The sequence below is a fragment of the Podarcis liolepis genome (assembly GCF_965112155.1).
Source record: "Podarcis liolepis genome assembly, chromosome: 10".
Lineage (NCBI taxonomy): Eukaryota > Metazoa > Chordata > Lepidosauria > Squamata > Lacertidae > Podarcis > Podarcis liolepis.
This window is the reverse complement of record NC_139562.1, coordinates 6979370-7006986: the sequence shown is the minus strand read 5'-3', so window position 1 is coordinate 7006986 and position 27617 is coordinate 6979370. Positions and strand designations below refer to the sequence as shown.

Here is a 27617-nt window from a genome sequence, read left to right as displayed (position 1 = left end):
TCTTAATCTTTTACTATATATTTTCAGGGCGCTAGTGCTCCTATTGCAACCCGGCTGTGGGCCACCCCCAGTGAGTCTGTACCCCCAGCTGAAGGCGAGGCCTCTAGCGCAATAAATTCAATTTTTAAAAGGAAGTGGACTTTTTGCAGCTGGAAAAGTGCTGATAAAACACAATGAGAAGAGTAGAATGAACAATTGGGACAGGAAGATGAATAAACACCCCATAACCAAATCTGGACGAGTGCTCAAGCAAGACTGAATATACTCCAACCTCCACTAAAACTTTGCACCGGCAAATCTGGACAAATGCACAATAAACAAGTCTAGAGAAGTCCTTAAACATATCCAGGTAAAATTTATTTGAGGGGGGGAGGGGCAGGAGGTACACAAAATAAACTAAAGGAAGTCATCATAAAAAAAGTTCTTTGTTTAACCCTACAAGTTATCCCCATTTCCAGTAAGCAAGGAGGGAGCTGATATCTCCTCTAGCTTTCCTCTGTACACACATTCGTCCAAGTCACCGATAACATTCTCAAATGTCTAGTAAAGCTTGTTTCTTGCCGAAAACACCCTCCAACACCCTACAATCTATTAACCTCCAAGTCCTTCACCCAGTGCCTCCACAATGAGATTTACGTGAGGCAGAGGTAGAACTCGCTAAAGAAACTTCTAAAATCCTAATTCCATTGGGGGAGAAGAACTTCTAGCAAAATAAGGATGATGATGATAAAGAGATATACCCTTTTGTCCTTGTTAGGCAGTTCCTAAATTGAGAGGCTACCTGGGGGCACTCACCTGTGCACCTGCTGGTGACGGCGACACCTGGCACCCCAAAGGTCAGGTGATCCCGTTTTCATTTTGAAGCTGCCAACACATCAGCCCTTGTGTGGGGTGAGCAAAAGAGGGCACTGCAGGCGATCACAGGAGGCTATTCCAGCCGCGAACACACATGTGGAGATGCATCTTTTGAGAATGGAAGCAATCCCCACATCCATGCACGGATTCCCAGCGAGCCCTGGGTCCAAAAATGGACAGGGGCTGCTGCACCCCTGGCACGCCAGGATGCCACAGACACAGGATGCGCATAGTACAGCATGCAAGAAAACGCACAGGGCTCCGTGGAACGTGGGAAGCAAAATGCAAATATGCGACCAAACATTCGATGCGCTGAGCATGGGGAAGCGATTGCTCTTATCTAAAAGCGTTCAAACCGACTTGCAAATACGTTTACCGATAAATATGCACACACGTGGTGAGGATGTTACCTGGGAGGAGAGAAGCTTAACACAGAAAAATAAAAAAAAACCTCGAAGAGAACCAGTGCAGAAGGATGGATCAGGTCGAGGCACAACCCAGACATTTAAAACTCTGAACAATTCAAGTTCCCGTTCGCTTCACATAATTGTCTGAGGGGGACGGCCTGTAACAGAGGGAGAAGCTTCACAGCTTAACGCGACAGGCGAACGCCGTCGCGCTAAATGTTTCAGTCAACAATAGCTGCTTTCAGAATATAATTTGAGTTTCTTTTTGAACCGCAAAGGCTTCCCATTAGCATTCCTGTCCCTCCAGGCCTGAGCCTCAATACTGGCAGGGTTTCAAACTTTGAGTGAACAAACAAACAAACAAAAGCACCTGGGAAGTAGCTGCTACTTTAACACAGGATTAGGCCCATCAAACCAAGTTAGTAGACTTGGTTCTGGCTGCCCCCTCGAAGGCCAGGCCTCCTTGTTGTGGGGAGGGCCTGCCCCGCTCCCATTGGGAGATATGGGGAGTGAGGCCACATCCGCACCACACATTGAAAGCAGTATCATACCACTTTGAACAGTCATGGCTGCCCTACCCCTCGGCCAGAATCCTGGGAACTGTAGTTTAAGGGCGCAGAGAGTTACAAGGAGGCCCCTATTCCCCTCAGAGAACTAGGATTCCCAAAATGGCTTAACAAAATCCATCCCCTCTTCCCAGGGAACTCTGGGAATTGCAGGGGACTGGGGGCATAGCTGTCAACTTTTCCCTTTGCTTGTGAGGAATCCTATTCGGAATAAGGGAATTTCCCTTAAAAAATGGGAAACGTGACAGCTATGACTGGGGGGGGGGATCCCTAACAACTCCCAGCACCATAACAAACCACAGTTCCCAAGTTTCCTTGAGGGAAGCCATGGCTGTGAAAGTGGAACAAGTTTGTTCTAGATGCATGGTGTGGATGTAAACTGCTACTCTAACACTGGATTGGGCCTCCACAGCCTCGCTTTTGCCCAAGATCAGTCTTCTGAGCACATTCATGCTGCAAATTGTTACGAAAGGTTCTGATAAATGTAGTTTTGAAGGGGTGTTCTGCATTAAAGTCTGACTAACCCAGGGAGGGCTAATATTGCAGCTTTCCAGGTGTTCAGTCCCAGCCAAGGCTGTAGTCTGGCAACATCTGGTGGTCCGGCAAGTTCCCTCTCCTGTGCTAGCCCCTTCCTGCTGCCATCTTTGCTTGTTAAAACAAGTTGGATAACCATTTCTTTTTAAAAACCATTTTTTAAATGGCAGTAAATGTGCGTTTTCCCACATTCCAAGCTTATCACACATCTCTGGCTGCTCCCCTGAGGAAGGCCTGGCTGTTCAAAACTTTATGGTGTCCAGTTACCCTGCAAGGCAAACTCGTCCCAGCAAGCGTTTGGGTAAACCATGGTTTGGCGCTGCATGAATGAAACCCCAGGCTTGTATATTCCCTCTTTCCCTCATGGGCTAAGATTTTCTTCCTGCTTCCTTTTTTTAAAATCGCAGGGGAGCTATAGCAAAACGTCAGGTGCTTGAAATAATATTTATTCCAGGCCTGACATGTTTCAGGACAAAATCTTCCCTTTTAGGGAAGGGAATATACAAATATAGCAAACAAGATGCATAGGAAACGAGACAGCGAAGTACAATGCATTTCCAAAGTCTGGGGCTAATAAATAGGAAACAAAATCATCAAGCTGTTTTGCAAAAAAATGTTTTTACAAAGAAAAAGAAAGAACTTTGTATAAAATAGTTTTTCAAGCAGATTTGTTTTGTGGGTGGTTTGTCCCCCACCCCCCTTTTGTCATGAGTTTGCCTGTAAACCAGAACAGGAAACCAGCTAGATTGCAGTTTCAAATTTCTGATGTGCAATCCATTTGCCACATTAAGAGGAAGCACGGGGTGCAACTGGAGTGCATTGAGAGGAGGCAGGCAAACAAGGCTCTTTCACACAATGGCAAACCATGGTTTGTTGTTACATGTGAGCCAAGCCTACGTGCCACTTGTTTACTGAGGAGAAAGGTAGGGCCAGCGCCGGTAGGGCAGAAAGCAGCAATACGAGGGGGCAGAGTCGGGCAGGTCCCAGAACTCTGGCAGGGATAACCTCCAAAGCATGCCTTGAAGTCTTCTTTTAAAAAGCAGCTGGCTCCGGGAGCTTCCATTTTTATTTCCCACAATGCCCCAGAGAGATGCTATGTCAGAGGCACTGTGGGAAATGTTAATGGTGGCTTGCTGTGGCCGTGCCCCGATTTGGGGTGCTGCTGTGGCTGCAGCCCACCATCAGATGCCTCCCAGCTAGAAAGGGGGTCTCATCGTCAAACCTGGAACTGGTCCGACAAAAATCTCACTCTTTATCTTGCTGCAAGAGAGGTTATCCACCGCCATGGGTGTAAGCCAAAGAATTGAGAGCTTCAACTGGCGTGTGGAATGCCACTCCGCACTCCGCAAGGCTCAGTTCCAAACAAAGAATCACACACAGGTATTGAAAGTCACCTCGTGGCAACTTCCCTGTGTTAAATCTCTGGGATGTGACCATTTGGCCTTCCTTCTTCTTTGCTGTTTGGGCGTTTCAACGTGGCAACTGGGGCTACAAGATGAACGGAGGCCTCTCAACCCAGAATTTGCACTTTGTGTGAATCGCACGGCGTCTCGTCAGACATGCAGCTGGCACTACAACACACAAGCCCATCTCGTAGAATGGTGGCAGGCCTCAACTCACCCAAGCTCAGTTTGTTACCTCAGCAGCCAGACAAAAAAATAAAATAAAATAAAAGGGGATTTCCCCATTCCAGGGAATTCATTCATCCGCTTGGCATAGCCAAAACCAGTTATTTTTGTATTACAAAAATCAACCCCTCGCTTCCATGAGAAGGGAATCTTCTGTTGCTCGGCACCATATAGAGTAAACGCGAATGAAAACCGTGGTTCTCCGTGGTTCAGTGGAGAAGACATCCGCTTTCCCAGCCAGGGACATCGGCCGTCACTCCTGCTTCTCCTCCTGTTTCTTCTGCTTCCGGTCCAGCAGAGGCCCCAGATTGTTCCACACTTCTGTGTACATCAAAGTCCCCACAAAGACAAAGAGGGTCCCGATCCAGTGCCAGGCAGTGAAGGGGTTCCTGAAGTACAGGATGGAGAAGATGAGGCTGATGAACTTCCTCAGGGTCACCACCAGTGTGACCGTCAGGGAGGTGCACTCTGTGGTCAGGATGAAGACGCCCCGTATGCAAACATATCTGAGGGAGGAGTTAAGATGGGGAGAACGCAAGAGAAGAAACGAAGCGATACAAGCTTTGAAGCCAGCGAGCAAATAAGAGGGCTGCATAGGCACAGCCATGTATTTAAATAAAAGGGGAAAATAGATATATTTTGGTGAGGATGTGGCATTTGGTGAGGGAATTCTTCCTTGGACTGGAAACGAGAGTTTGTTGGCTGCACGAAGGGGCACAGACACGTCCCCCCCTATAGACATGGATAGTTCTTTGGTAATAACGGTTATCTTGAACGCTTCCAAAGTTGTCAGAATTGCAAAGACAACATACAGTCATTCCTCGGGTTAAAGTTGCTTCAGATTGAGCGTTTTTGGGTTGGTACCTTATTCTGAGTCCAGGATCCGTTCCAGAACCCCAGACGCTCAACGAAAGGGATGCTTGACAAAGTGCAGCTCTGCGCACGTGCGTGGAGCGCAATTTAGTGCTTCTGCGCAAGCGGCAAACCTGGAAGTAAAAGGTTTGCTGCCGACATTCGCCAAATGGATGGTCGCCACGGCGGAGGTATTACTGTACATGGTCTGTAAAAAGGTAAAAAAGTAAAGGACCCCTGGACAGTTAAGTCCAGTCAAAGGCGACTACGGGGTTGCGGCGCTCATCTCGCTTCAGTCCAAGGGAGCCGGCCTTTCTTCCACAGACAGCTTTCTGGGTCATGTGGCCAGCAGGACTAAACCGCTTCTGGCACAATGGGACACCTTGACAGAAGTCAGAGCGCACGGAAACGCCGTTTACCTTCCCACTGCAGCAGTACCTATTTATCTACTTGCACTGGCGTGCTTTCAAACTGCTAGATTGGGACAGAGCAACGGGAGCTTACCCCAGTGTTGGTATTCGAACCGCCGACCTTCTGATTGGCAAGCCCAAGAAGCTCATTGGTTTAGACCACAGCGCCACCCTGATAAGAAGAGGAGAGATGGGGGACACCAGCAAATCCATTTGCAGCCCCGCTGACCTTGAGGCCTGCACTGTGCTAAATCGGAAGCATTAATTTGCATTGCTGCAATTTTGCATAACCTTACGACAGAACTGTGAAGTTCCTTATTAGTCATGTTTATATGATATTGCTGTTTTTGTATATTGCTTTCCTCCATTTATTTATTTATACTACTTTGCTCCCCGCTCTGGGATTGAAAATGTTCAAGGAAGGGGCAAGCAACAAACAAACAAACTTTAGTTTTCTAGACGAGACGCAACATTCAGACAACCCACACACCAGCCTTAGAGAAGGTTAAGCCCATCACCCGCTGAACCTGTTCCAAAAAGGATACTGAGTTATGATGTTCATGATGAGGTAAAACCACATTATGGGCAACGTGACCCCAATAACTGGGACTTGGAACGGTTCTGCAAAGTAAGGAAGAAAGAGAAAGGTGAGGGGTCCGTAGGCGGCTTTGGAGGGACAAGCTCACCAGACTGCCTATCTCCCTCCAGGTCTTGCTCTTAGGTGCACTGAAATATACCATTCTAAAACAAGGTTTCCACTGGATCTGACCAAGGACGCATCTCATCAACTATCCCAGCAGCAGATGCCCCCAAGGATTCATCTCATCCAAAGATGGAGAGCCTGTAAACCTCCAGATATTGTAGGACCACAACTCCCATCAACCCCAGCCAGCATGGCCGACGGTCAGGGATGATGGGACTTGTAGTCCAGTATTGCCTAGAGGGCCAAAGGTTCCCCATCTAGTTTATGATTCCACAGCAAGTGTTTCCTAGAAGCCAGGAAACAGACCAAGAAGGATATTGTTCTTCTCAGCTGCCCATCTTGCTTTAGAAAGAACCGGTCTTGTGAATTCATAGAGACCCTCTGGTCGTTTCTCTGCAGGCTTCGGTTTCACCAAAGGTCTAACTCAGCAGAAGGCAACTCCGTGACGGAGAGAGACACGCAAATGCACAGCTTCATGGATCTCCTGCCATTTCTAGGAAAATCTATAGTAGTGGAAGCTATTAGGTCAGGCGATGCTTGCTCACCTCCCACAACGACAATTGTCAGCGTGGTTGAACAATCACTCTCTCTCTTCATAAGGAATTCTGGGGATTTTAACTCTGGGAGGGGACTAGGGGGTCTCCTTATACACACACACACACACACACACACACACACACACAGAGTGGTACCTCGGGTTAAGTACTTAATTCGATCTGGAGGTCTGTTCTTAACCTGAAACTGTTCTTAACCTGAAGCACCACTTTAGCTAGTGGAGCCTACTGCTGCTGCCGCGCCGCCGGAGCATGATTTCTGTTCTTATCCTGAAGCAAAGTTCTTAACCTGAAGCACTATTTCTGGCTTAGTGGAGTGTGTAACCTGAAGCGTATGTAACCTGAGGTACCTGAGTGTGTGTGTGTGTGTGTGTGTGTGTGTGTGTGTGTGTATTATTTTGAAAATCAAAATGCACAAACTCTTAAGACCAGAAATGCACAGGAATTCTGAAAAACCTGGATCTCTTTCATAGTGTACACAGATATTGCTTACATACATATACACCAGTGCTTCCCAAACTTAGATCTCCAGCTGTTTTTGATCCCTGACCACTGGGTCCTGGACCCTAGGGATGATGGGAGTTGTAGTCTAAAAACAGGTGGAGACACAAGTTTGGGAAACACACTAATCTACCTAGAGTCCTTCGCGGATCTGCTAAAAACAACAACAAAAAGATAATTACGTACATATACAAATAACTTTAAAAACCAGACAAAATTCTACCTCACTTGACAAGCTCATGTTCAAATTTTCAGTACGTTGTAAAGCCACAGCCTGACTCAGGCAACAACCTGTGTGTCTTGTTACACAGGATATGTTTATTGGGTTACTGTCTTTCCCCCCTTAAATATTACACAATCAGTTAATTTAGACATTAACTCCCACATCTTTCTTATCCGTTTCTTAACAGATGGTGTTGTCAGTAACCCCCTTTTCTCCTTCGAAATTCGTATTATTTTTATATGGTATCATGCATCAAAGCATGATTTCATAGAATCACAGAATTATAGTGGAGGGCAGCAGTGAAGGTGAGAGCAGTAAAAATGGCGAGCGTGTCGTTGGGAGAGGTCCCTGTTCCCAAAGCCCAGACAGGTGTGTTTCAGGTGAGGTTGCCCAGGTGCTGAGAAAAGCCAATCCCAGCCAAGGCACGGCTGGACTTGTCCCACGCTGAGCCACTCGTGGCCCAAATGTCAAGGACACGGAAAAAGACGCAGGTCAGAATTGAGCCCTGGTCATTTAAACCCACACAAGCCAGCATCATCAGGAAATGACATCATCAGGAAAATCTTGGATTAAAAACAGGCACATTATCCAGACTGATGTGACCACAGGAAGTTGTATTATACAGAGCCACACACCCCTTATCCTCCCAGGATCAAACAGACAAAAGCGAGTAAAATGAAACACGACTTCCAAGATGGTGTTCCCATCTTTTTCTGTGCCTTGAGCAAGCATAGGCAAACTCAGCCCTCCAGATGATTTGGGACTACAACTCCCATCATCCCTAGCTAACAGGACCAGTGGCCAGGGATGATGGGAGTTGTAGTCCCAAAACATCTGGAGGGCCGAGTTTGCCTATGCCTGACCTTGACAAAACGACCTGGACTGGAGCGGGCAGAAAATAGGGTTGTCCCAGCTCCAGGCATATTCTCTAAAAAAAATACTACTTCCTGCCAGGCAGAGACAACCTATTCCAGGGGTATAGCAAGTGCGGGGACACTGGGGCAGCTGCCCCGGGTGCAAAATTGTTAGGGGCGCAAAGTTTCAGCACCTGGCACTGCCTCAATACAACTGTACGCTTCCGTCACTGGGCTCCATGCAAACCAGGAAGCAACCTCTCCAGACAACGGAATGACTCTTCTTATCTGTGTAGCTGCAATGACGCAGACGCCATTAGGGCAGTTGAATGTGCATGCGTACTCCATCTGTTTCCCTCCCTCCCACCCCGGTTCGCACAGCCCTGGGCACTGGCAACCCACGCTATGCCACTGCCACATTCCTCCACTACAGGAGAATGGTAGTTGGGTGGGAGAAGAACAGGGGCCTCCTTACAGCTCCCAGTACCCTGAACAAAGTACACTGGTACCTCGGGTTAGAGACGCTTCAGGTTACAGACTCCGCTAACCCAGAAATAGTACCTCGGGTTAAGAACTTTGCTTCAGGATGAGAAAAGAAATTGTGCTCTGGCGGTGCGGCGACAGCGGGAGGCCCCATTAGCTAAAGTGGTGCTTCAGGTTAAGAACAGTTTCAGGTTAAGAACGGACCTCCAGGACGAATTAAGTTCTTAACCCAAGGTACCACTGTACAGCTCCCAGAATTCTTTGGGAGAAGCCATGACAAAGTGGTACGAAAGCTGCTTTGAATGCCTGGTGCGAATGTGGCCTAAGGCAACCTGTCCTCCTCTCCGTGTAAGGCACACACTGCGAGAACGTCATCTCTGGTAACTGGAGAGCTTACGGAGCGAGGTAAGGATGGGCAACTGCTGCTAGGCTGTCCATGGCAGCCAGCCACAATAGCCGCACTCCATATTGGAGACAGTATGGCTCTGAATATAAATTTCTGGGCATTATAGGTTGGCGAGTCTGCTGTTGTGCTCAGGCCCTGCTTATGGGTTTCCCATAATGGGCAGGATTATGTAAGAGCAGGATTCCGGACTAGACGGGACACTGGCTTCACCCAGCAGAGCTGAATTTGTTTCCTGGCCGATAGCAGGAAGCTGTCCAGAAGCAATATTGAGAAATGCGCCCAGCTTACCAGATTGGCTGAAGAGAAGGGCGTGTCTGTAGATGTCAGGAGCCAGAAGCAGGAAACCTGGGATGGGGAGGGCGTGCTGTGAGGAGGAAAGAAGACCTTGAGAGAGGTGCCCGAGAGGAAACAGGGACAAGACTTGTGCACTAACAGAATAACCACTGAGATCCAGCGCCGAGGGCCTTCTGGCGGTTCCCTCATTGCGAGAAGTGAGGTTACAGGGAACCAGACAGAGGGTCTTCTTGGTGGTGGCACCCGCCCTGTGGAACACGTTCCCTTCAGATGTGAAGGAAATAAGCAGCTATCTTATCTTTAAAAGAAATCTGAAGGCAGCCTTGTTTAGGGAAGTTTTTAATATTTAATGCTGTATTGTTTTTAACACTCGATTGGGAGCCGCCCAGAGTGGCTGGGGAAACTCAGCCAGATGGGCAGGGTATAAATAATAAATTATTATTATTATTATAACCAGCATTTCCGTTTCCTTCCTGCCTTTCCTCTAAGGAGCCCAAGTTTTAGTGCACAGGGTTCTCCCTCTCCCCATTTTAGCCTCACAACAACCCTTTGAGGTAGGCTAAGCTAAGAGACAGGGACTGGTCACCCGGTGAGCCTCATGCCTGAGTGGGAGTTTGAACCTGGTTCTTTGGGATACAAGTTCAACACTCTAACTGCTACACCACACTGGCTGCCAAGCACTGAACCTTAATTTCCTTGTATTTTACTCTGCAAACCGTCCTGAGATCTTACGATGAAGGGTGGCATATAAATTTAATAAATAATCATAATAACAAACAATCGGCCAACCTTTCTAAGAGCTGTGGAGGAACGGAAGAGAATGTAAACGGGGAATCGTGTGGATGACTTTTAAGACACACCAGAGGCAGCTTAGCTCTTGAACTGAATTGAAATTGAAATACTTTATTGTCACTTGTACAACTTGTATACAGTGAGATTACATGAGCACCGCCCACTCAGCTCTCTTAGTCTTCATTCCCCTCGTTTACTGACGCACACCCACCAAACCCGAAAGTCAGTTGCCCTCTTGTTATCTTTTCATTCAGCAGCCTAACAGCCCACGGATAGAAGCTGTTCTTTACCCTGTTGGTGCGACTAATCATGCTTCTATGTCTTCTGCCTGAGGGCAGGAGATCAGGAAAGTGCCGGCCAGGGTGTGAATCATCCCTGATAATTTTCCTCACTCTCCTGAGGCAACGTTCTTCCGCTATTTCATCCAGCGGATTCACAGGACAGCCCATAATATCTTGTGCGGTATTCACCACCCTCTGTAGGCACTTCCTTTCAGTTGATGCCAAACCAGCATACCACACTGTGATGCAGTATGAAAGGACACTTTCTATTGTTGACCGGTAGAAGGAGATCATCAAATGTTGATTGACATCGTTCTTTCACAATACTATGAGGAGATGGAGTCTCTGCTGGGCTTTCTTAACCACCTGGGTTGTATTTATTTTCTTGGCCCAGAGGTGTGCTTCACCCCAAACCACAAGTCTTGGTTTGGGTGCAATGCCAAGCCAAAATGTGGCCTAGCTCAAAGCAGCACAGGAGCAGGAGGACTGGAGGAACCACAGCCTTCTCAATGGGAGCCTGCATGTTTCTGCCAAGCCACGGTTTAGCTAAGCATTGCATCTGAACTGGGCCTGTGCTGGAAGGCAGAAGCTTCACGGACGACTGCAGGAAGCTGTTTTGCAACGGGCAGGGCATCCCATCGCCACGGAGTGACGTTTAGACATGAAACACACCCTGTTGCCCCTCCAGTAGCCTGAGGTTGTGCATTCCTGTTTCATTCTGCTGAATGCACAAAGTGGGTCTACACAAGCTGTTGCAGCACACACGCCAGGCTTCCTCAATCTCGGCCCTCCCTATGTTTTGGGACTACAACTCCCATGATCCCTAGCTAGCAGGACCAGTGGTCAGGGATGATGGGAATTGTAGTCCCAAAACATCTGGAGGGCCGAGGTTGAGGAAGCCTGACACACACAAATCCGTGGTTCCCAAAGGGGGTGGTACCATCTCCTGGGGGTGGTAAATACTGGGGGGGGGGGCCTAAGAGGAAAGGGGGGCAGGGGGCAGCAGAGATGTAAACAACTATCAGACTTTGAAAACCTCGTATCATTTGGTCATGAATAAGCAAAACAGTTTTCCTTGGATTTTGAACAAACGTGCAAATAATTTCGAATTTTATTGTGTTGTTATCTTTCGGAGTGGATTGTGTAAAAGCACTACTCTGAATACCACTTTTTTATAGGGTAGGGGGCACTGGGAATGAGCTTATGGTGGGCAGAGAAAGTTTGGGTACCAACCGCTCCAAACTGCACTGGTTTAAACCGAACGTCTAACTTTCCCTTAACTTCATCGTCCCACGTCCAACGCCTGGGTGGATTTGTCCGGTTTACCCTCTATCAAGAAAGGAATGAAGTCGATCTGGACCACAGAGACTTACGTTGTAGAAGAGGGCTTCCTTGGAGTGCTTGCCAAATCTCTTATAGAGGGTCTCTTGGAATATCCCCATCCGGGCCGACATGAGGAGAGCAAAGGTCAGCGCGAGGATACCTGCAAACACAACAGTGGGGTGAACAGGATGGGCTTAACTGCTTATGGTGCTTTTCTCTTAATACTAATTTATTAGAATAATAATAATGTATCATTTATACTCCGCCCATCTAGCTGGGTTTCTTCAGCCACTCTGGGTGGCGCCCAACAGAATATTAAAAACACGACAAAACATCAAACATTTAAAACTTCCCTAAACAGGGCTGCCTTCAGATGTCTTCTAAAAGTCAGATACAGTGGTACCTCAGGTTACATACGCTTCAGGTTACATAAGCTTCAGGTTACAGACTCCGCTAACCCAGAAATAGTACCTCGGGTTAAGAACTTTGCTTCAGGATGAGAACAGAAACCGCGCGGCAGCAGAGGCCCCATTAGCTAAAGTGGTGCTTCAGGTTAAGAACGGATCTCCAGAACGAATCACCGTATTTTTTGCTCTATAAGACGTACTTTTCCCTTCCTAAAAGTAAGGGGAAATGTGTGTGGGAGTGAATGCAGGCTGCGCAGCTTTCGCTGAAGCCTGGAGAGTGAGAGGGGTCGGTGCACATGCAGCGCCCCTTCAGCGAAGCGGGAGGAGAAACAGAGCCCATTCCGTTTCTCCTCCTCTAAAACTAGGTGCGTCTTATAGCGCAAAAAATACAGTAAGTTCTTAACCTGAGGTACCACTGTAGTTGTTTATTTCCTTGACATCTGGTAGGAGGGCGTTCCACAGGGCGGGTGCCACCACCGAGAAGGCCCTCTGCCTGGTTCCCTGTAACCTCACTTCTCGCAGGGAGGGAACTGCCAGAAGGCCCTCGGCGCTGGATCTCAGTGTCCAGGCAGAACAATGGGGGTGGAGACGCTCCTTCAGGTATACTGAAGGTATACTTAAAGTGTAAAGGCAGCATCTCTGCCAATAAGTGTTGCAACTTGTAGTTAATTAAAGGCAAGACAGTCGAAGGGAGAAGCCTGCCGAAAGGAACGAGACAGGCGACAGTGAGCAAATCAGTGTGTCTGTCAAATCCATGATGAAGGTGAAAAGGGAAATGTGGGCTTGATCCATGGGAGGGGGAAAAACGCTTCAGGCAACTCCATTTATGTGAATGTCTGAACACTCCTTAACATTACGCAACATTTGCAAAGGGTCTGTACAGCTGAGATAGGCTACAGAGTCTGGATTCCACTCCGGTGCAGAGCACATCACACCTTGTTCCGAGCCAAGCGGCCTCCGAATTGGCCAACAACTTTGCCAAAACAGTAACAATCCTGCTCTTGTATCCTGGTGCCGTCTAGATGTTTCGGGCAGCTGGGGCTGATGTGAGTTATGGCTCAAAACCTCTGGAGGGACTCTAGAAGCAGAAGGCTGGGCTAGCCCAGGAAAAGGTTTTCTAGCCTCCTGTCTGCACATGTTAGTCGTTTGTGCCATAAGAGAGATAAAAAACTATACCCATTTATCTTTCCATCTTAGTAACATAGAGGCGATTTTTACTCATCCCACATTAAACGGCAAACAGCTTGGACCACTTGTTTTTCATGTTATTTAAAGACAATGTGGAAAAGCCATTTAAAAAGAAGGGAGAGGTGTGGGGTTGCCACATCCCAAGCGCTGGTCAATCAGTGCTATGCACACTGGGCTTTTTCTGTTGAATGGCAAGCCAGTACTAACACAACCATAAAAGTATTAGCTGTTACAGACCTAGCAGCCACCAGATGAAAGCAGAGACGTTCTCTTCATCTTCACTTGGGCTTGACATAGAACTCTAAGGGCGCAGAAGTGGGAAAGAGAGAGAAAAATTCAACTTGTGCGCTCAAATAAGAAAACATTCCTACCAAATCCTGCTTGGCCTGTGGCCAGCCTTCCTCTGAAATGGGAGACAACCTGCAACTCAGGGACAGACAACTTGGGGAAGGGAAATGTATTTTGCCGCAGAGCCAGAGGACCTTAGCAACAGGCTCTAAAACACAGCCAACGCTACCTTAGGTGTGTGGGATTCACAGCTATGAAACACACGTGTTTGAGCACCAAGGGACGTGATGCACAAAACCTAAAGATAACCAAGGACTCTATTCCTTTATATATAATCTCTTTCCCGCTTTTCCTTACAAGTGGGCAAATGTTTTTTCCGTACATAATCCATGTTTTAAAAGGTGGTAGCGGTGGGAAAGCACCCCAAAGGGGCGGGGCGAGTTAGTGACGTCTCAGACGCTGGCCAATCAGTCCTGCGCATAGCAACCTGCCAAGGCAACCAGATTCAAAGGAGGCAAGGCTACAGGGGCCAGATAAAACTGCTTCAAGGCCCGCAGGCCGCCAGCTGCCCATCCCTGGTGCCACAAGGAATCCGGTGGAGGCCGGATATGGCCCAAGTCATTCCTGCTTTAGAGAGGGGATATCTTGCTTTTAAGCCAAGGAACCGAACTGCGCTCTTTCCAACAGCGATTTGCGTACAAGAGGAAGTGCTGGTGGTCACACAGCTATGGCAAAGGGGGAGAAACGCAGCAGTCCTTACCACTTGCTTTGCTGACATGAAGGTGCAGGTGAAGATTCCCAGAGACACCAGAGCTATGGAGGTGTATTTGGAGATGGTGTACCTGTACAGGTGGAGGATAAGGGAGGGTTTCAGGAGAACCAGGGCCGTGCAGGAAGCCCACCTTACAGGGAACGATGCCCTTTGTTGCTGTGTCAATGTAAGACCCCATGTTGCAACAATCATTGCATGGACTGGGCTTCCGCGGCAGAACTCGACAGCTCTGGCAAAGCTTTGAGGATCTTGGCTTCCAGATATAGTTAGCCAGAAGAGGAAGGATAAAACGCATTCTCCTAGTCCTCATGGTTTGTAGATATCACATAACCAAAGCAATGACAAGGTCCCCTGGCCAGAACCCTTCTGACATGATTTTCTATCTCCTCGCAGACACAGATAAGTATGTGACCTGGCGTGTAGCACTCTTTGCAACTGCCGCTAGGAAAATTAGAGCAAATTATATAGCCAAGGTAGCCACCAACTGCAAAGGAGATGAACTTATTTGACCCTATCTACATCAAGCTATATTCTATCTTTATCACCAAACTCCGAATATAATTGCACATTGTATTAATTAACATTATTTTTTAATCTATCAGTGGCCATGTGATAATTTTAGCTTATAAATTTTATTGTTTTAATGTCTTAACTTGTATATCAAGGTACTTTTATAGCTCTGTTTAGAGTAAGTAACGTCTTGGTAATATAAATGTTTCAAGATTTTTGTATTAATCCAGTATATTTTCTTTTAATTGCTGAATGATTCTGTGTACATTGCGGCAGCCTTTGGCTATGTGCGATAAAACTGACTGACTGGCATGCACACACACTCACCATCTCACAGAATCACAAGAGCTGGAAGGGACCCCAGCAGTCATCCAGTCCAACCCTCTTGGACTGCCTTCCCCAACCCGGTGCCCTCCTAATGTTGTTGAGATGACAAATCCCATCATCCTAAACTGCTGGCCGTGCTGAACTGTGCCAGATAACAACAACAACAACACATTTTATTTATATCCCGCCCTCCCTAGCCGAAGCCGGGCTCAGAGCGGCTAACAACAATAAAAGTAACACAGCACTCTAAAATCAGTTCAGAATCAAATTAATGGTAACCATTGTCCTAGAGTGCTATGAGGATTGCCAAAGGAGGGGGTCAGGCTGTGCCTTGGCCAAAGGCCTGGTGGAACAGCTCTGTCTTGCAGGCCCTGTGGAAAGATGTCAAGTCCCGCAGGGCCCTAGTCTCTTGTGACAGAGCGTTCCACCAAGTCGGGGCCACGGCTGAAAAAGCCCTGGCTCTGGTTGAGGCCAGCCTAACCTCCCTGTGGCCCAGGATCTCCAAGATGTTTATGTTTGAAGACCGTAAGGTCCTCCGTGGGACATACCAGGAGAGGCGGTCCTGTAGGTACAAGATAAGGCAGATGGTGCCTTAAGAGTTGCAACCGATTAGCCACCTGTCTTTTGAAAGGCCAGAAGAAACAACCCACCGTCCCATTTGTGGGTCAGCCGCTAGTGGGCGAAAGAGAGCACGCCAACTTCCCTTGCCATCCCGTCCACTACCTCAACTCTGGACTATTCTCAGCCCCAGCAAAATAAAGAAGACGTACCTTTTCTTCAGAATGATGATGCCCAGAGCCATGTTTGCTATCAGAGATCCCTGAAGAGGCCAGGCAGCCGGAGGGGGTCATGGAAAGAAGGAAAAAGCCAAGTGGGTTAACACTGAATAAGAGCTAAAATGATGTCAGTGATTATAGACAGGTGAGGAGGTTTCAGGTGAAGGGTTTGTATATGGCAAGGCCCTGGGGTATCGGAGGTAGAAGACGAATTGGTGGACCCTGTCAGAGGTTTCTAAGCAGGGGTTGGATGGACACCTGTCAGGGATTCTGCACCTGGGATTCCTGCATTGCAGGGGGTTGGACTAGATAACCGCTTGGGGTCCCTCCCAACTCTACCATTTTATATATTGCACCTCTCTAGGGGACTTCTGCAAACGATATCTCTCTCTATATATATATTTATAAACACACATTTTTATTGGGTTTTTTAAAAAATACTAATACTAATAATAAAATAAAATAATAATAATAATAATAATAAGTAATAGTAAATAATAATAATAATAATAATAATAATAATAATAATAATAATAATAATAATTTATTGGTTTCCCCAGCCACTCTGGGTGGCTTCCAACAAAACACTAAAATACAATAACCTATTAAACATTAAAAGCTTCCCTAAACAGGGCTGCCTTTAGATGTCTTCTAAAAGTTTGGTAGTTGTTTTCCTCTTTGACATCTGGTGGGAGGGCATTCCACAGGGCGGGTGCCACTACCAAGAAGGCCCTCTGCCTGGTTCCAACAATCATTTAACATAACTTCTTATCTTATACAATATTTTAGACTTCCGTCAACAACCTCTGATGATTTTCCGTTCTTTACCACTTACTCTGAATTTCTTAATTTTTCTTTTACTCTTAATTATCATTAACTCATAATTCTCTTCATAGTCTTTCTTGTGATATTTCAAATAGTCCTCCTTACAGAACTTCTTGCAGTCCTACTAGCGTAATCTGTTCATTACAATTGCATTTCAAATAATTCACATATTTACTCCAGTCTTCTAAGAATCTCTGGTCCCACAGGTTTCAAATCCTTCCTGTTAATTTATCTAATTCTGCATAGTCCATTAATTTCATCCGCCATTCTTCTTTCGTCTTGCTTCCATTTTTGTGCCAATAATATTCTTGCTGCCGTCATTGCATATAAAAACAACTTACAATCCTGTCTATTACTATCACCTGCAAACGACATCTTGGGGAAATGCTGTTCAGATGAGAACAGCACTTGGCACTTTTTAGTTTTAAATAAATTTTGCTTTATTGTTAAACAAAACAAACTAAGTGTAAAGAGCACACAGGATTCCTTTATGTTTCTTTTTTAAATTAAACATTATTGCTCAATACCGAGATAGCTCACGGCATTTATCCTTGCAAAACGTAATAAGGACCTTTGTTCCATAAATTTCTTCGGCTGTTAATTAGCAGCGCTCCTGAAATACATTGTTAAGACTGGCTGCTGTTTAGAAAGGGGAGCCAGGCTAGGTGAAGATCTAGCCAGGCAACTGTTATGTTGAAGAGCAGCTATGGGGAGTCTGCGGTCCCCAGAAGTTGTGGGGCTCCAACTCCCCATCAACCCCAGCCAGAACAGCCAACCGTCAGGGATGATGAGGGCTATATTACAACAGATTGGAAGATTTGGGTACAAAATGGAAAACGAGCGAGGTCCCAACTAAAGAAGAATGGCAACTTAAATTGATGGAATATGCACAGCTTGCGGACCTAATATATAGAATAAGAGAACAGGACGAACATACGTTTAAAGAAGACTGGAAAACATTTATTGAATATATGGGGGGAAATTGCGTACACTTGAAAACGTTGGGAGCCTTAAGATAAATTCAACAGTGTAAATAAGCTTGGATGGATGTAATGATGGCATCCTGAATGGTTTAGTTTCTGTAAAATATGCAGGGATTTATGTTATGCAAAATGAACCATGGGAAGAGAAGAAGGGAAGTCATTGATATTTTAAGGCTGTTTAAATGAATTATAGAAAAATAAGAAGATTTGGGGTACATATCAGATTCTTTACACCAGGCACCCCCAAACGTGGCCCTCCTTATGTTTTGGGACTACAACTCCCATCATCCCTAGCTAACAGGACCAGTGGTCAGGGATTATGGGAATTGTAGTCCCAAAACATCTGGAGGGCCGAGTTTGGGGATGCCTGCTTTCTGCTGTGCCCAGGATTTGGTTCAATGTGATAAAATGGAAACTTAATAAATATTATATATTAAAATAAAGCAAAAGGACTCACCGATCTAAATATCATATGCAGAGGCATCGCGATGTTCAAGTTGAGGGCGTAGTTATTCACCACGCTGACCGTGAAGAACATGGCCACCATGATCAGGTAGTACCTGGAAGGAGAACCGCAAAGGGATTTGCCCCGTAAGCCCAGCATGGAGTAATAATAAAATAATAAAAATAATAAAAATAATTTATTATTTATACCCCACCAATCTGGCTGGGTTTCCCCAGCCACTCTGGGCGGCTTCCAACAAAACACTAAAATACAATAACCTATTAAACATTAAAAGCTACCCTAAATAGGGATGCCTTCAGATGTCTTCTAAATGTCAGGTAGTTGTTTTTCTCTTTGACATCTGGTGGGAGGGCGTTCCACAGGGCGGGCGCCACTACTGAGAAGGCCCTCTGCCTGGTTCCCTGTAACTTGGCTTCTTGCAGCGAGGGAACCGCCAGAAGGCCCTCGGAGCTGGACCTCAGTGTCTGGGCAGAACGATGGAGGTGGAGATGCTCCTTCAGGTTTACTGGACCGAGGCCGTTTAGGGCTTTCAAGGTCAGCACCAACACTTTGAATTGTGCTCGGAAACGTACTGGGAGCCAGTGTAGGTCTTTCAAGACTGATGTTATATGGTCTCGGCGGCTGCTCCCAGTCACCGGTCTAGCTGCCACATTCTGTATTAGTTGTCGTTTCTGGGTCACCTTCAAAGGTAGCCCCACACAGAGCGCATTGCAGTAGTCCAAGCAGGAGATAACCAGAGCATGCACCACTCTGGTGAGACAGTCTGCGGGCAGGGAGGGTCTCAGTCTGCGTACCAGATGGAGCTGGTAAACAGCTGCCCTGGACAACTGACCTGCGCCCCCATGGACAGCTGTGAGTCCAAAATGACTCCCAGGCTGCGCACCTGGTCCTTCAGGGGCACAGTTACCCCATTCAGGACCAGGGAGTCCCCCACACCCGCCCGCCTCCTGTCCCCCCCTTGAACCTGCTGAGCTCCAGAACTATGAACGTCACCAGAAACGACAAACAATAGGCAATAGATGCAACTCGAACACGTTCAGGCAGGGTCGATGGCAGTGAATGCCTTCCTTCCAAAGGGCAACCAAAATGGTCAAAGGCCTGGAAACGATGCCTTATGAGGAACGGCTAAGGGAGCTGGGCATGTTTAGCCTGGAGAAGAGGAGGTTAAGGGGTGATATGATAGCCATGTTCAAATATATAAAAGGATGTCACATAGAGGAGGGAGAAAGGTTGTTTTCTGCTGCTCCAGAGAAGCGGACACGGAGCAATGGATCCAAACTACAAGAAAGAAGATTCCACCTAAAAATTAGGAAGAATTTCCTGACAGTAAGAGCTGTTCGACAGTGGAATTTGCTGCCAAGGAGTGTGGTAGAGTCTCCTACTTTGGAGGTCTTTAAGCAGAGGCTTGACAACCATATGTCAGGAGTGCTCTGATGGTGTTTCCTGCTTGGCAGGGGGTTGGACTCGATGGCCCTTGTGGTCTCTTCCAACTCTATGATTCTATGATTCTATGATTCTATGATTCCACAAGTCCGCTCCACTTCATTGTGGGGAACAGTTGCGGTGGACCGTGTGGCCACCCACTCACCTCCGGGGCGGGGTACGAAGTCCCGCGTTGCCCGGGGGATCCCGGCCACGTCACTGACCAGCCGGCCAATCCAACTGGCTGGCGGGGGCATAGCCGGGACCATTTTGCAGAGGGAGGGCTTCAGGCATTGGTTATAGGTGTGAGGGTATTTGGCAGCGAGCCTTGTGGTGGTTAGGAATTGTTTGACCTTATGATAGGAGAGGGGAGGTGGGTGACCATACCTGCCCCTCCAAGCTTAAGGGTATTCCGTTAAAGGGTGTGGATCTTGTCCGAAGCCCAGGGCAGGGCTAGGGCCATGACACAATCCCGTCGGGAATACCTGGGGGAGCTCAAGTTGGTCTGCATCAACGGGGCTCCCCTTTCTGGTTGTTTACCCTTACCAGACTCCCTGCGCAACGGGCAGGAGTCAGATATACAGTGGTACCTCAGGTTAAGTACTTAATTCGTTCCAGAGGTCCGCTCTTAACCACTTTAGCTAATGGGGCCTCCTGCTGCTGCCACACCGCCAGAGCACAATTTCTGTTCTCACCCTGAAGCAAAGTTCTTAACCCGAGGTAATATTTCTGGGTTAGTGGAGTCTGTAACCTGAAGCGTATGTAACCCAAAGTACAACTGTAATTGGGTTGATTCAATGCCTAAGCCAATACAGTGGTGCCCCGCAAGACGAATGCCTCGCAAGACAAAAAACTCGCTAGACGAAAGAGTTTTCCGTTTTTTGAGTTGTTCCGCAAGACGAATTTCCCTAAGGGCTTGCTTCGCAAGACGAAACGTCTTGCGAGTTCTTGCGAGTTTGTTTCCTTTTTCTTAAAGCCGCTAAGCCGTTAATAGCCGCTAATAGCCGTGCTTCGCAAGACGAAAAAACCGCAAGACGAAGAGACTTGCGGAACGGATTAATTTCGTCTTGCGAGGCACCACTGTACTGCTCACATTTTGTAATCAATAAAGTTGTGGCCAAAATTTGCCCAATAACATTAACCTAATATTTGTGTCCTGTGTGTTTATTCTTCAACGAGGGGGTGGTTGCGGGGTCTTGGTACGCAGTCTCTGCAACCAGTTTTGTAGCAGGCCCCATGAACACACACACACCCATAAGCCAGGGATGGGGAATATTCTGTGCTCCCCCAGGTTTCACCGGACCCACATAACCTTGCCTCCCATCTTGAGGAGAGTGGCCGTACCTGATTGGGATGGTGGGCGGCTTCCGTCCAAAATTGGCTTCGAAGATGAAACCCTCGATGGCTATGAAGAAGAATTGGGCAAAGGTAATCAGGTTCCCACATCCTGGAAATTCCCTGTGTTTGAAGTGGAGAAGGGAGGGAGAGAGAGAGAGAGAGAAAGGAAGGAAGGAACGAAGAAAGAAAGAAAGAAAGAAAGAAAGAAAGAAAGAAAGAGAAAGAAGAAGTTATATTTGAAAACTCTGTCCCTCACCACACATAAAACAAAGAGAAAGATTGCACCCTTCTAATTACAGTATTTTTCGCTCTATAGGAAGCACTTCTTCCCCTCCAAAAATGAAGGGGAAATGTGTGTGCGTCCTATGGAGCGAATGCAGGCTCCTTGGCTTCAGCGATAGCAACGCGAAGCCTCCGAAGCGCAGAGGGAGCGCTCCCTCCACGCTCCGGAGGCTACGTGTTGCTTTCGCTGAAGCCTGGAGAGCGAGTGGGGTCGGTGCGCACCAACCCCTCTCGCTCTCCAGGCTTCAGGGATGCCGCCTGAAGCCTTTGGAGCACAGTGGGAACTCGCGCTGCGCTCCAAAGGCTTTGGGTTCCTTTTGCTGAAGCCAGGAGAGCAAGACTCTCCCGGCTTCAGCAGAGAGGGAGAGCTGCGCAGCGCCTCTTCAGCCAAGCGGGAGGAGAAATCGAAGGGGCTCCGTTTCTCCTGCCGCTTCGCTGAAGGGGCGCTGAGCAGAGAGGGGGAGATTTTTTTTTCTTGTTCTCTCCCTCTAAAACAAGGTGCGTCCTATAGAGTGAAAAATACAGTACTTTTGCAAGGACTTTGCTGTGCTCAGATTTCAGACCCTGCCTTGCCAAGATGGCTGGCGTCTTTATAAGGCTCCAAAACCCAAATGTGTACTTGTTTGTGAGACGGCAGTGAAAGGCAATCAGACAGGCAAAAAGAAGTGATTGAATCCAGGGTTTTGTGCCATGTTAAATGTTTTACATTTCCTTTTTTTAAAAAAAACACACCAACCTCACACCCTTTTCTAATTATGGCAACAACCAAGAGTTAAAACAATAAAACGATTGCATTTCCAAGGAGGGGAAAAACCGAGGACCTGGAAGGAATTAACGTCACTTTATATGCAATGCAACGTGGCTAAGAATCGACCTATGTAAGAAGAAGCAGACCAGTCTTATGTGAATCCCAGAAACTTCTCCCTCCCGGGGGTCCTTCTTATACGGTCCAATCTCAAGCTGCAAAGGTTTACAAGCTCCTAAACATATTTTGAAAGAGCCATCATCCGCTCCTGTGTCAACACTCAACACAAACAATCCAGGCAGTCAGTCACATTCATGCAAGCATAAAAGCAGCTTTGTCTACCCAGCTACAAAAAGAGTTATTCTAAATGAGGACTTTTACTGCTGGTCACACCTCCGCCCTACGGCAAGGGAGTTTATAGCATGACCTGCCAGGACAGAAACCAGGGCCGTCCTGGCTGCAAGCACTTTTAAAGGGTCGGTTCAAAATGACTTCTTAAATGTGAGAGCTGCGTCTCACAGAGTGGAAAGGGGACCGAATGTTCAAAGCTCGTGGCGCAAGAATAAAACTGCTAGTACGCCTGCAAAGCTAAGCAGGGTCCGGTCTGGTTTCAGACTCGATGGGGGACCGCGTGTTGAGGTTCCTGCAAGGCAGAGGGTTAGGCTAGATCACCTTTGGAGTCTCTTCCAACTTTGTTATTCTATTCACTTTGGGAACTGTAGCTGTTGCAGGAATTTATGTATGGGTTGGGGGGGGTTGCCCCTCCAGCAGATATCATGCACATGCAGCCCACTACCAAAATCAGCACCATCACTTTTGTGACTTTTGTGATTTGTCCCCACAAAACACTTCACCACAGTTTCTTCCTAACTATTCAAAGGTCCTTTGCTGCACGATACCAAATGTAAGAATTCACTGATAAATGTATCTATGTACTGGCTCACTGGGAAAACCTCAGAAATTCATATAGACATGTGAGCTCAGCTACCCAGCAGCCCCTCTGCCTGAGTGATAATCCCTGGCATCCTGATACCTGAGTGCCAGACAGGTAGCTATTCCAGAAATAACAAACCCAGATGAAGACAAAAGGGTGTGATTAACTTGGCTGGGAAACAAGGAAATGTAAATATCTCTTTTGTTACACTTGATGGGTGTTTGGTGGAGGGCAAGGGGAACCATGGGGCAGGGTCCAGGATGCTCAGATTACTGCCATCAGACCTCCCCTTTCATGATGTATTAGTAATGTAGTTTGGGGGGGTGTAACATGGGGATTAGCAGCTAAGAAAAGTTTGGGTTCTCTTTTGTTCGGGGCTTCCATCTTGTTCCACCTGGTGGCAGGTGGGAGTCCTGTCGCGACAGTCTTCAATAAAGACCAAGCCTACTGGCTGCTGTTTTGCTCTGGTATTCCTGGCTGGGGTCCTTGTTTTTTGTCCAAGGGAGCCCTCAGATTTCTCTGTTAACATAGATTTCTGAGGGAGAGAGGGATCTCCAATAACTCTTGGCACCCTTAACAAACTGCCGTTCCAACTTCCTGGGAGTCTTTTGGGAAGGCCGTGAATGCGAAAAGTGGTACGATTCTGCTTTAAATGTAAGGTGCAGGTGGAGACTTTGCAAGCTGCTAAAATAATCTGCATGCTGGCAGCTTTGGTGAGCTTATTTACAACGCCGGGCTAAAGAGCAACGTACCTGCGTAGAGTGATCCCAAGGGGATACTCGTATCTCGGGAGCCCCACATGGCGTCTTAACAAAGTCCACCTGCTCCTACATTCTTGGCAAGAGCTGAAGGGAAGGGCTGCAATTTTGAACGCAGGAAGTCCCAAGCTCACCTTCCCAGTTAGTTGATCTCTAAGGTGCTACTGGAAGGAATTTTTTTTTATTTTGTATGGACTTTGAAGACGCTCAAATTCAGGATGTAAGGAAGAAAAGGAGGAAGACCTTGATCAGCTCCTGCCCAGATCCACACCGTGATCAGCTCCTGCCCAGAAATCTATGTCCCCACTGTGGAAGGAGATGTGGGTCCAGAAATGGCCTCCACAGTCACTTACGGACTCATTGTTAAGACCGTGTTCAGGGAAGACAATCTTACTCGGCTACGAATGATTGTCAAAGAAGGGAGGAAAGAAGGCCCTCTCTAGCCAAATAAGCCCCAGAGAGATCACGATGGCAGCATTCACAGCAGCTGAGAATCCAAGTTTCTGACCCTCCCTCCTTTCCAGAGTATGTGAACCCACAGAGAGATAGATAATTTATTACGGTCAAAGACCAGCTCGCATAACATAACACAATAAAAACAGCGTTCATAAAGATAAAATATACAATCGGAGCAGATTGCAGCAATAGCTCATGAGTTAAAATTGAGATACATACATACACCCGTACAACTGAGATTTGGGCTACCATAAAAAATTGAAGGGTGACTTCAGCATTTCCCTAGTAAGCTATTTTATTCTAGAGGATGATCTGTGCCTACAAATCTGGGCGCAGAATCTGGCTACTAGCCAGGTTGTCTTGTGATCTTTGCCTAAGAGGAGAGGATTCGGTTTAGACTTGTCTGAAAGATTGGAGAGCCTCTTCAGCAGGGGATCAATGGTGTCTCTACGAATCTCAACATAAAAAGGACATCTTAAAAAATATATGTTTGGGGCTTCCTATTTCCCCTAATGGGCAGGTGCAAAGTCTCTGTGCATACGGGACTCTTCTATAGGAGCCTTCCAGAACCAGTGAGGGCAAGGTCGAGGTTCTAGCAAGAGGAAAGCCCTTCTTGCATTTCTGGATGTGAGGAAATAGAAATATGTTGCTGGAGCGGCTACGTATCTCCCGTTTCCTTTGATTTTATAATCGGGGACCCTCGTACAGTCCTGTTGTCTCTCTATGTCCATGATTCTTTGCCTAATCTAGCTTGGCCCAGGCCCATAATTATGAGGGTTTGGGGAGTAAGGCCCAGTTTCTGAAGAGTGTTTAAGAGTGCCATCCAGACTGAAACTGGTCGCTCTGAATCAGTGGGGCTATTCCTTGGGGAAGCAGTTTCAGAGTTAGCCGCTTACCGTATTTTTCGCTCCATAAGACACACTTTTTTCCTCCTAAAAAGTAAGGGGAAATGTCTGTGCGTCTTATGGAGTGAATGTGTGGTCCCTGGAGCCAAATTGCCCAGGGGCAAAAAGCAGATCGTGCTTTTATTTTTAGAAAGAGGGAAGGGGGAGCTGAAACAAAGCCGCTGATCAGCAAGCGATCGGGAAGGAGATAAGGGACTCTAGAGATAAAGGAGGCTGCCTGGGAGGGGGGAGTTAAAAGCACAGGGACCCTCAGGATTTTTGCATTGGGCTACCCCAAATTCACCGTCAAATCACATATCATGTCTGTGGCCACAGCATGAACCACAAAAATCATACAACCACTGTTTCATTCAGAATTTTTTTTTCTTGTTTTCCTCCTCTAAAAACTAGGTGCGTCTTATGATCAGATGCGTCTTATGGGGTGAAAAATACGGTATATGCTGATGTTAGACTAATATGAGCTTCGACTTGGATCATGCCTGTTTCTAGTATGACCCATGGATTTGAAAAGCATTTAGGAACTTGTAGAAGGGCTCTGAGGAGTTTGGACTGCACTCTTTCAAGGGGAATGAAAGAGGAGGTTGGCGGGCCCAGAAAGGATCCGCAAAGGAGCTGTGCCAACGTTTTGGCTTTATATGTGAACCCACAGGGCAACCATACAGATGAGGGTGGTGGCCATTTATTATTCATATGCCGGCCATCTGACTGAGTTGCCCCAGCCCTTCTGGGCGGCTTCCAACAAATTAAAGCACAGCAAGACATCAAACATTAAAAAAACCAAGCCGGTTTCGCTGCCACGACGCAATCTGAAGATGGATTACTCACCTTTACCCAGCCTTCCCTAGAGAATTCAGAGAGCATTCGCAGGGTATCCCTGCTCTTTCCCCCCTCATGCAACAAGGAAAGGGAGTCCGAGATGCTGTACACATAAATTTAAAATCCTGAAAAACATTTTGAGGACAACAGGCCCGGCTTGCTGCTTTCCTCACAGCTGAAATGCCAATGTCTGCCTCCCACCCTTAGATGCTTTTAAAAAATAAAAATAAATCTCAGATTCACCTGTTCCATGGAAACAGAGGTAAGAGGCCTTACACCATTAGTCCATTTAATTTAGTACTATCCACACACTGGACTTTCCTCAAAAAGCACCAAAGGGATTGGCAAAGCCAGGACATTCATTCATTCATTCAATCCATTTATACGCCGCTTAGTTTATAAAAGGGTGGTGCTGTGGTCTAAACCACAGAGCCTAGGGCTTGCCAATCAGAAGGTCGGCGGTTTTAATCCCTGCGATGGGGTGAGCTCCTGTTGCTCGGTCCCTGCTCCTGCCAACCTAGCAGTTCGAAAGCACGTCAAAGTGCAAGTAGATAAATAGGTACCACTCTGGCAGGAAGCTAAACGGCGTTTTCGTGCACTGCTCTGGTTAGTCATGCTGCTGGCCATATGACCCGGAAGCTGTACACTGGCCAGTAAAGCGAGATGAGCGCGGCAACCCCAGAGTCGTCCGCAACTGGACCTAATGGTCAGGGGTCCCTTTACCTTTACCTAGTTTATAAAAAGCCTCAAAGCGGTTTACAAAATGGAAAGAGGAGGGGGGAATCACCTACTTTTAAGCATGCCAAAGTTAACACACTAAAACAGATTAAAATCAACTCGACTTTCTAAGCATCTGCTCAGGCTTCTCTAAACAAGAACGCTTTCAGCAGGTGCTGGGAAAGAGAAGAGTGAAGGCGCCTGCTTGATTCCAACAGGCAGGGAGTTCCGAAGGATAGCAGTGAGTCATGCCACACGAAACGACCCAGTTCTTACAAATGTGGAACAGGGATTACATGTAATGGTGCAAATTCCGCTGAGAAATGCGATCTCGCAGGTAAACTGGTCCCGAGATGTTAAGGGCTTTATATACTAATAGCATAACGATACAGAATATATAGTTTATATACCCCTACCTGTCACCACCCCCTGCCTGGCTCTGTCTAGCAGATTTGGAACGAGACGTCTCCGCAAACAGTTGTTCTAAATTACCTTCTTTTGAGCTCAGTGAGCGTCCAATTCCAATCATTCTGATTATTTATACTTTCAGCTAAGTATTTTTATTTATCTTACTTGATTATTTTTTATAGAGGGGGGGGGCAGAGGTGGGCAGCTGCCTCCCTGCCCTCCCCGGCTACGCAGCAGCAAATAGTGAACCGCTTTTTTTGCTTCTAGGAGGCTTTAAACGAGAGGTTGGGTGGCCATTTGCCAGGGGCTGTGGGGCTGCGATTCCTGCACGCCAGCGGGTTGGGATGGATGACCTTTGGGGACCCCCTTCCCAATGCACAACCCCACGGTTCTGCGCCTCTTGGGATGTCCACCCCACCCCGATCCTGGCAGGTGGATTCCCTATACTTGCTCCCCCCAGCATCTCACCTGATCAGCAGCTCCAGGAAAACCACGTTGCTGCAGCAGCCGCCGAAGACCAGCCCCACGGCCAGCCCGGGATGCATCCCTGCGCAGAGACCCCCTCGGGCGTCCAGCAACCCAGCCCCGTGCACAGCCGGCGCAGGGAGCCGCTCCTCCGCCCGCGCTT

General features: G+C 47.3%; 1 protein-coding gene across 1 annotated transcript; it reads right to left on the bottom strand.

The window, feature by feature from the left end:
- Window positions 1-332: 332 nt before the first annotated feature.
- On the bottom strand, window positions 333-27617 carry SLC35B4 (solute carrier family 35 member B4). The gene is made up of 10 exons (XM_083461526.1): window positions 27458-27617; window positions 20975-21088; window positions 18200-18302; window positions 15929-15978; window positions 14310-14391; window positions 13499-13562; window positions 11717-11826; window positions 9265-9340; window positions 5798-5873; window positions 333-4496 (listed from the first exon to the last, which is right to left on the bottom strand). The coding sequence occupies exons 1-10, from the start codon at window positions 27532-27534 to the stop codon at window positions 4244-4246; spliced, it is 1005 nt and encodes a 334-aa protein (XP_083317652.1). The 5' UTR covers window positions 27535-27617; the 3' UTR covers window positions 333-4243.